Genomic DNA, 10000 nt, shown 5'->3' on the forward strand with positions numbered 1-10000 from the left:
TTATTGTTTGTCTTCATATAAAACAGCTAAGCTCTTTTTAATCATCCATTCAACCTGCAGAGAGATAATCCACCAACCAACTTCATTTATTAAGTCAGAGTTATGTTTCCATCCCATAATTCAGTTCATGATAGATATTTTCTGTTTGGACCGAGCCTCAATGTGGAAATGTTTTTTGATATTACTGCATTTTGTTACCAGTGTTATTGCTAGTTAGTTAGTTAGTTAGTTAGTTAGTTAGTTATATGGTTAGATAGATGGATTACAGCGTTGTTGGATAGTTAGTAGGGCTGGGCGATAGGGAGAAAATCAGAGAGCACCATATTCTTGACCAAATACCTCAATATCAATATTGCGGTGATATTCTAGGGTTGAAAATTGGTGCTTTAACAAAATATCTCCCCACTTAGATTTTAGATAAATAATCATCAGTAATGTGGACATAATGTCTAAGTGGTGAAAAGGCAAATAATAGAACAGCTAGAACAGTCTGGTAAGTTCAGAAAGTACATCACCTTACTGTAATGCAGCCTTTAAAACCAGGAAAAGACACTTATGTCATATTACGATATCCAAAATCTAAGACGACATCTAGTCTCATATCACGATATTGATATAATATCAATATATTGCCCAGCCCTAATAGTTAGATAGATATATGGTGAGTTAGCTATTGTCTCCTAGTTAGCTATTGTCTGTTATCTGACTGTTCAGATTCTGTCTTAGACGCATTAGTTAACACTAACTATGTACGGAGGTTGTGTGGTGCTGTGAGGTGATGGTTGTGTGTGTGCAGTGAGGTTATGGTTGTGCGGTGAGGTGATGGTTGTGTGTGTGCAGTGAGGTTATGGTTGTGCGGTGAGGTAATGGTTGTGTGTGTGCGGTGAGGTTATGGTTGTGCGGTGAGGTAATGGTTGTGTGTGTGCAGTGAGGTTATGGTTGTGCGGTGAGGTAATGGTTGTGTGTGTGCGGTGAGGTGATGGTTGTGCGGTGAGGTGATGGTTGTGCGGTGAGGTGATGGTTGTGTGTGTGTGGTGAGGTGATGGTTGTGCAGTGAGGTAATGGTTGTGCGGTGATGGTTGTGCGGTGATGGTTGTGCGGTGCGGTGAGGTGATGGTTGTGCGGTGATGGTTGTGCGTGTGCGGTGAGGTAATGGTTGTGCCAGCTGAGTGTTGCAGCTGCTGTATGAACTCCTGTGTTGTTGTATCTGAAAGAAGCGCCGCGGCTTAATGTTAACAGTAGCAGCTAGCGTAGCCTCACCCAACACGCAGCTGCAGTGCGATCAACAATTAATAACCAGATCCACAGCCAGGTCAGAGTCTCCTCAGCATGTTTGTTTACATGTCCATCTCCAAGGTAACGCTGTCAGTCGTCCAGCTTCCCGACCTCACTGAGGCGGAGTCTCTGTCCTGTGTCTTCGGGCTCCTACCACCTCAACCCGCTATCGTCGCGGGAACCAGCATTACCTGTCAATCACCCGCGCCGGAGCTCCTCCCACCCATGCTAACAGGAAGTGGTGAGTAAACAGCTGATGTTGTTCACGACTCAGCTATGTTCGAAATCGCATACTAAAGAATTGCGTACTAAATTAACAATTAAGAATGCCATTACCAGCAGTTCACACTGAAGTAAGTCATAACGTCTTCTCTGCATCATGATTGGATCCATCACAAAGTTAACGGTCCGAGCTGCTGTTGAATGAAAATTATGATCACAAATGTAATTAAACAAATACATATCTCCACATGTAAATGGGTGAATTAAGGGTTTAGTCCAACCAAACCAGAGTGGTGATTGTTGGAACAGTGGAAAGACGGACCAAGACGGCTTTTGATATTTTTATATTGTTTCTGTCGACTTTGAATAAAAAATAATAATAAATAATAAAATTACTGATTATTTACATGGAGTCTGGTGGGTTTGGTGAGGGTGATTTCAGGGCTGTTTCATGTTAAACAAAAAGGATCTTACTCTTTAACTAACAGGTCTATCTCTGTAGGGATCCTTTCATAATGTTGTCAGACACTTAGAATAATAATCTGAGCTTGTCAGTGGCAAAAACAGCAGGATGTGAATTGAAGGTGTGTAATTGCCCGTTAATGTTAAATTGCAGCTTGTTTCTCCGCTGCCGACTGCAGCGCTCCTGCTTAATACAGGACCAATTTCAAAGATTGTTGTTCCCGTCAGTCACATAGACAAAAAAAACATGGGAAAATAGGGTCCAGGTTTAAAAAAACAAAAACGAAGTTAGCCTTTAACTGTACCTTAAAGTGCCTATATTATGAAAAAAATCACATTTCCGGGGATTTGGGGAGTTATTTTGTGTCTCTGGTGCTTCCACACACATACAAACTTGGAAAAAAAACCATCCATGGTGTTTAGAGTGAGATACGGTTTCTGAATGTGTCCTGCCTTCAGTCTCTGGGTGAGCTGGTCAAAATCGGCACGGCTTTCTACGTCACTAGCCAAAACGAGGTGGCTAACCGTAGCATGCTAGCTCGTTCTGAATGGCAAAACCATATATCTATGGGCAAAACACTGCTACAACACACACTAGTTCACCATAATCTACAAAAGAACTACTTACATGTCCCTGTTCTGCAGGTATTCCATGCAAAGTCATACTCACAGGCTGATGTAGTCCTTACCTAGCTACTGAGCATGTGATCTTACCTAGCTACTGAGCCTTGCCAAGTCCGTTTCTTGGAACAAACAGTCACCCTGTTGGGGCTCTGCAAGCGAGACTCTCTTGGTTCCTCCCCCGTCTTCCCCACTGCCTGCTGATTGTCGTATCGGTTCTGGACTGTTCAAGGGTGTCACCACGGCAACGTGCTGCGGACTGGGACACTAGTGGGACTGCCGGGCTGTGCGTTTCTCAGCAGGCCAAACTCCCCCAACCTACCCTCTCCCCAGTCCCACGCCTTCGCTGCTAAATGTGCAACTGTACATTTATGTTATGTTATGTTATGTGCAGCAGTGCAAATGTACTGCTTGTGTGCTACGTGCTGAGGTGTTTGTCTTTATGAGGATAGTCTGAGAGTTGCTTTTTTCCCCCCTCTCCTCTCCTTCATGTCATGCTGTATCTGTCCCTGCTATGCTATGTTATGTATGTGATTATTATTATTATTCAGTCAACTAATAAGCAAAATACCAGTGCAGCAGTGTAAATATACTGTTTGCGTGCTTTAAATGTGCTGCTGCGAGAGTTGTGTTGAATGTTTTGGATGTAAAAGCGCTTTGAGCTGCACTCTGTGTATGAAAGGCGCTATACAAATAAAGCTATGTTATGTTATGTTACCTAGCTACTGAGCATGTGATCTTACCTAGCTACTGAGCATGTGATCTTACCTAGCTACTGAGCATGTGCTCTTACCTAGCTACTGAGCATGTGATCTTACCTAGCTACCGAGCATGTGATCTTACCTAGCTACCGAGCATGTGATCTTACCTAGCTACTGAGCATGTGCTCTTACCTAGCTACCGAGCATGTGATCTTACCTAGCTACCGAGCATGTGATCTTACCTAGCTACTGAGCATGTGCGACTGCCAACAAAGATGTTACAGCAGTGAGAGGTCTCACTCTGTAGCTAAAACAGAGACCTGAACACAGGGTGAAAAGAGGAGCTGCAGCAATGTGCAGTACAACAAAAATATTGAAAATTAAACCATGTAAACCTATTCTGATACAACCCCTAAATACAATTATGAACCTGAAAATGAGCATAATATGGCCACTTTAACGTTACTTGCCATCATTCGTATCAACGGTTAAGAATGCACTGTGGGGCGGTTGAGTGTGTCTAAGGAAGCTCACGTCTCATTCTCAGAAATTCTTGCTAATGTAGTAAACATCCAGGCATTTCTTGTGTACACAAAATCCACATACTACACATTTTGCAGTTGCAGAATGTATGTCATACTTAGTATGAAAGGTATGTTTTTATGTGATTTCAAACACAGTTTCTGCCGTTGAAGATTTCTAACTTCCTGTTCCTGTGACTGTCACATGAGAAGTTGGCCTTCAAGGCTTTCTGCTAGAAAGAGTCTATTTTAACCCAGACCACCATCTTTTAAGTTTATTAAAAAGATAGTTGGGAGCTTTTCTTCTTTTTAATAAACTGTCTATACACTTACAAAGTTCTCAATGCTTCGGTTAACATTTAGGGACCCCCGAGTAACTAAGATGCTTAGGGGAAATGTAGTGGAGTAAAAGTATACATTTTATTTAGGAAATGTAGTGGAGTAAAAGTTTCTGGAAATATAAATAACGAAGTAAAGTACAGATACGTGAAAATTCTACTTAAGTACAGTAGTGAAGTATTTGTACTTTCTTACATTACAACACTGCAAATAGCCCTGAGGTCTAACTTGTCCCGTGTATTACTCTCCATAACTTCCAGATCACATGATCCTGCCCGTGTCACTGATGTTTGGTCATGTGACCGTCACCACGGGCGACATGACCTTCTACGACTGTGGAGCTGTGAGCCAATTAAACCAGAGCTCCCAGTAAGACACCATAATACACCCAGAACAGTCTTCATCAATAATGCATTTCAAGGATTCAAGGAGCAGTCTTTCAGTCAAAATCGTGATGCTTATTATAATAATTGGGGATGATGATGAAGGTGCTGATGTGTTTCAGGTGTCTGGCGTGCGTCAGCAGTGTGTGGGGGTGTAACTGGTGTCCTCTGGATCAACTCTGCACCCACAACCACAGCTGTCCCAACCAACACATCATCCTCAACCAGAGAGTGAGACTGTCTGTCTGTCTGTCTGTCTGTCTGTCTGTCTGTTTTTCTGTCTTTGTCTGTCTGCCTGTGTGTGTGTGTGTGTGTGTGTGTGTGTGTGTGTCTGTTTTTCTGTCTTTCTGTCTGTCTGCCTGTGTGTGTGTGTGTGTGTGTGTGTCTGTCTGTCTGTCTGTCTGTCTGTCTTTCTGTGTGTGTGTGTGTGTGTGTGTGTGTGTGTGTCTGTCTGTCTGTCTGTCTGTGTGTGTGTCTGTCTGTCTTTCTGTCTGTGTGTCTGTCTTTCTTTGTGTGTGTGTCTGTCTGTCTGTCTGTCTGTGTGTCTGTCTGTCTGTCTGTCTGTGTGTGTGTGTGTGTGTCTGTCTGTCTGTCTGTCTTTCTGTGTGTGTGTCTGTCTGTCTGTCTGTCTGTGTGTGTGTGTGTGTGTGTGTGTGTGTGTGTGTGTGTGTGTGTGTGTGTGTGTGTGTGTGTGTGTGTGTGTCTGTCTGTCTGTCTGTCTGTCTGTCTGTCTGTCTGTCTGTCTGTCTGTCTGTCTGTCTGTCTGTCTGTCTGTCTGTGTCTGTCTTTCTTTCTGTCTGTCTGTCTGTCTGTCTGTCTGTCTGCCTGTCTGTCTGTCTATCTTTCTGTCTTTCTGTCTGTCTGTCTGTCTGTCTTGTTTGCATTTCTTTAGACCAATCACAACGGTCTTGGGCGGAGCTAAGCTCCAGACGCAGTGACGGTGGCTCTGCTAAATAGTCTCAGGAAGGAACTGTTGACACATTACAGTAACGTGAACTATTTAAATTAGCTGATACATGGTTAAACCTCATTGGCTCTTAGCAGTGTATCTCCGTGTGTACTTCGTCCACAGCAATCCCACCAATCAGTCCCAAAACCTCCCAGTTAGAGAGGAAACGATCTAAACATATCCTTTATAAATCTTTACAATCATTCCCTGAAAGAACCGAGCAGACCTGCCTCGTTGCACCGTCCAAAATGTTCTTCAAAACTTGACATTTTCAGCGTGTAGCTCAAAGTTTGTTGTTGTGTCCCGAAGCGAACAGAGTTTGAGAACGGCGACACACAGAGAGAGGAAGGAGAGGGCTCCTGATGTCAGGCAATTATCAGTCCTTCCAGAAAAATGCAGAGTTTTTTTGTGATTGTTTTGGGCAAAAATCCTTGATTGTGCGGCACATTTTCTTAAAAAATGTGATGGAATATGCGCGATATTTATGCAATTTTATGTGATGAAATTGCGGGAACTTGCAAAAACTGTGGTTTCCTCATGGCTTCATCGCGGGGTTTGCAGCTGTTCAATGATGTTCACGTCGCGTAATTACGTCACTTCATAACGTTCCCGTGGCAACAGGGGAAAATGGCTGCTCTTGTGTGAAGTAAACGCAACATTTTTCAACTTTCTGCTAAGATATATGTGACTTTTTTGCAACGAAAATGCGGGGATTATGAAATCATGCAAGCCCCGCATATTTTGCGCGGAAATTGGCAATTTATGTGGCGAAAGTGCGGCGTATTTGAAAAAATGCGGCCCCCCCGCATAAATATGCAGACTTTGGCTGATTATGCATTGAATTATGAGATCACATAATCACGTTTTTCTAGAGGGACTGAATTATCCTGAAAATGTACTGTCGTTGATCCAGACTAGTTTCTCTCTGTCTTCTGTCTCACCCTGTCTCCTGTCTGTCTGCCTGTCTCACCCTGTCTCCTGTCTGTCAGCAGGAGTCTCCTGGTCCCACTTCCTGTCCTCTGGTCTTCGCCCTGCAGAGTTCCGCCTTAGTGCCGTTGGGCCTGAGCACCACTGTTGTGCTGCAGGGACGAAACCTGGACGTCTACACTGTGAGAGCAGCTACTGTTTATAATGATCACTTCAACTGTTTTAATGTGCGTAATACATAAAGTCTCGGGGGTCTCGGACCCCGAGTCTGTGAGTGTGGAGATTGGGATTGGGCCAATGAGAGAGAAGAACAATTAAACTTTATCAAACTAGGGATGCACCCAATCCAGATTTTTGGGGTTCAGCCGAATACCGAATCCCCCGGTTAAGATTCTGCTGAATCCTCGTCCCATCCTCAGTCCATGAACACAGTAAACTCATTAATGAAGTAAACTGTGACTGTCCTTCCTTTGCCGTACCTGAAGTTGCTGCATTTTGGCTGCTGTCTGTAGATTCCTTCATCACAACTCGTATTCTTCCAGATGTTTGATACCAGATGTTGTAACAGCGGTGATGTTGTGTATAGTTTAGGGTCCTCGCCACCACCAGACTAATCAGCATTGTAGATTGAACATGTAGCTGGACTTGAATGGCCTTCTTTTGACTGAAAGTTCTGCCAAACTACACTTTTTCTGCTCACCAGTTCCATTTCCACTTTCTCACAGCCTGCTGCATTGAACGCTCCACCTACGTAAACACCTTCCCGTAATCAACGGCGCCGTCATTACGTCGACCAGCGTAGCGCGCGCGTAGGGTTCGGTTCGGTGGGAAAAAATTCTAAGGTTCGGCAGAAACCCAACCCCGTCAAAAAGCCCAATATTCAGCCGAATCTGAAGCCGAATCCTGGATTCAGTGCATCCCTGTATCAAACTGTAGTGGAACCTGCTCGTAGGACTGTGGTTTTGGGTTAGATCTAATCTCTAATCTTCATTAAATCCTAATCTCTGTGTCTTTGTGCAGGATGAAGCTCAGTATTTGTGTGTTGTGGAAATCGAAGGAGTCCAGTTCAATCTGACAGCTGCTGTGGAGAAAACGCACGACAACACACACACCTTCACCTGCAGCCCACACCAGGTACACACACTTGTTATTTTAACTTTGTGTTGACCCCCATAGCCCAGTGGTTCTCAAATGGGGGTACGTGTCCCCCTAGGGGTACTTTGGAGGACTGCAGTTACAAGGGTTTTGTCGTTTGTTTTGACCTATTCTTGTCCTTTCTTCCTTACGGTAGAGATCCATTTGTCCGTGCGACTCCACTCTATTCCTATGGGTGACGTCAAGCGACTTCAACGTGCACGCAAAGCATTCTGGGAAGGCGGCGCTGCATTTGAAAAAATGTTGCGCGTCCAAAAGCTGGCCGATGCTCATCTTTATGCAAATTAATCCGTTGAACGCGACGCGACTATCCAGTAGAAGTAGACGGAAATCTTTTAAACTGACCTTTGTTGATCTGAAATGAAGACAGATTCAGAAACTGCACGGCCTATTTCTCTCTTAAAATGTTTTCAGAAACACGTTTCGGTGAACTATTTTCGTAAAATACGAGATCGTATTCTCAACGAGCCGCCATGACACTCTGTTGAAAATCTTCGAGAAGCCAAACCCACGACAGGCGTTCGTCCAATCAGCTGCCGGTCAGGGGCGTGGAGCATCAACCAGTGATGTATGACGTCGCGACACCACGCTTCAGTCGTGTCGGACAAATAAATGGTCTTTTTTTCTTTGAAGTTGTTGTCACTTTTTTTCGAAGTTTGTTGCTTATTTGAATTTTGTGTCCCTTCTGTCGCCCTAGTGTCTTTCTACTGTGTTTGTTTTCGAAGTTTTTATTACTATTTTCGACCTATTCTTACCTTCCTTCCTTCTTTCTACCGTCTTTTCCCAAGGTTTTATCATTTCTCATTTTTTAATGACTTTTCTCATACCTGTCAAGTATCCCGTTTTGGGGATTTGGGGAGTTATTTTGTGTCTCTAGTGCAAACTAACATACAAACTAAAAAAATCCACCCATTCTGTTTAGAGTGAGATACGGTTTCTGAATGTGTCCTGCCTTCAGTCTCTGGGTGAGCTGTTCAACATCAGCACGGCTTGTGACGTCACAAGCCGAAACGAGCAGGCTAACCACAGCCATTAGCTCGTAGCGTTAGCATGCTAATGCTAACGCTAGCATGCTACCTCGTTCTCAATAGCAAAGCACTGCTACAACACACACAAGTTCACCATAATCTACAAAAGAACTACTTCCATGTGCGCCCTCATTTAGAAGTCTCCCAGCTAATCCTGCCTTGTAACTGACCCAAGTTGTAGAAACAGCCTCTTTTACTGTCTATGGAGCTAGCTAGCTGACATGATCTACATCTGAGCTACTGGGCATGTGCAGTGCAATCAAAGATAGTACAGAAGAAGAAGAAGAAAAGAGGTCTCACTCTGTAGCTAAAACAGAGACCAGCTGAAAAGAGGATCTGCAGCAGTGAGAGAGAGCGGTGCAGTACAACTACAATATGGTGTTTTTAGAAAATTAAACCATGTAAACCTATTCTGGTACAACCTTAAAATATAATTATGAACCTGAAAATGAGCAGAATATGGCTGCTTTAAAAAATAATAATACCCCGGGCACGGGCGGAGTAAAAAAAAAACATTCCCAATCTGAGCTCTGTCACTAGCCTCGCGATAACTGCCACCTGCAGTAGCCTACTACAGGTACTGCAGTAGCCTACTACAGGTACTGCAGTAGCCTACTGCAGGTACTGTAGGTGGCAGTTGTCGCGAGGCTAGTGTGTGAGGTCAGATGATGAGTTCAGAAAGGGTGTTTAGCATGGTACGAAAGATTATTTCAGAGAATCGGATGACGTTAGACTAAACTGTTTGCACTCTGCTCATGTAAAATGTATGACATGCAATGTTATAAATTGTAAATGTTTTCAGCATTCTGCATCAAGTGGTGATTTTAGCTTTCTTGTACACGTGTCTTAAAATGTAAGGGATACTGGAGCTTGGTTGGGGTGGTGGGACTGCTCGCGGTGGGCGCCGGAAAATTTTCCTTATTTTCAAATCCAAAACTTGACAGGTATGCTTTTCTCATCATCATCTAAATGTTCTCCAGGTCCAAGTCTGTTGTTTAGTAAATCTATCGCTGACATCGCTGTATTCTTCCTCTTTATAGAGACTTTTATTTTTCTACCAAAAATTATTTGCGCTGGTCAGGGGTTACATGGCTTAAAAACACTGTTCAGAGGGGGAACATTAATGAAAAAAGCTTGAGAACCGGTGTATTAGCAGGTATATAATGAGGGACGACGTGTCTCCACTTCCTCCCGCTGTACAAAAGTGAAGCCAAAATCTAAAAAATTCCTTAGCCATCATAGAAAAAAAATCACCAAAAAAAGGTTGCAAAAGCATAGAAAAAAAACCAGAAGAAGTACCCCAAAAAATGTTTAATTTATTTATTGGCTAAGGCAGAGTCATGTTTCATGGTAGCCAATCAGAGCCAGTGTTTTTACACACATGCCAGCACACACACACACACACACACACACACAC

General features: G+C 43.5%; 1 protein-coding gene across 2 annotated transcripts in view; it reads left to right on the forward strand.

Moving 5' to 3' along the window:
• The window catches only part of plxnb3 (plexin B3), a 135583-nt gene that overhangs the window by 93812 nt on the left and 31771 nt on the right, over window positions 1–10000 (forward strand). For both annotated transcript variants that reach the window (XM_031293098.2, XM_031293099.2), the window contains 5 exons: window positions 1357–1516; window positions 4402–4510; window positions 4647–4755; window positions 6466–6582; window positions 7421–7534. In XM_031293098.2, coding sequence (XP_031148958.1) covers window positions 1357–1516; window positions 4402–4510; window positions 4647–4755; window positions 6466–6582; window positions 7421–7534 — 609 coding nt within the window. The remainder of the gene's footprint in view (window positions 1–1356; window positions 1517–4401; window positions 4511–4646; window positions 4756–6465; window positions 6583–7420; window positions 7535–10000) is intronic.

This window comes from Sander lucioperca, chromosome 12 (assembly GCF_008315115.2).
Source record: "Sander lucioperca isolate FBNREF2018 chromosome 12, SLUC_FBN_1.2, whole genome shotgun sequence".
Lineage (NCBI taxonomy): Eukaryota > Metazoa > Chordata > Actinopteri > Perciformes > Percidae > Sander > Sander lucioperca.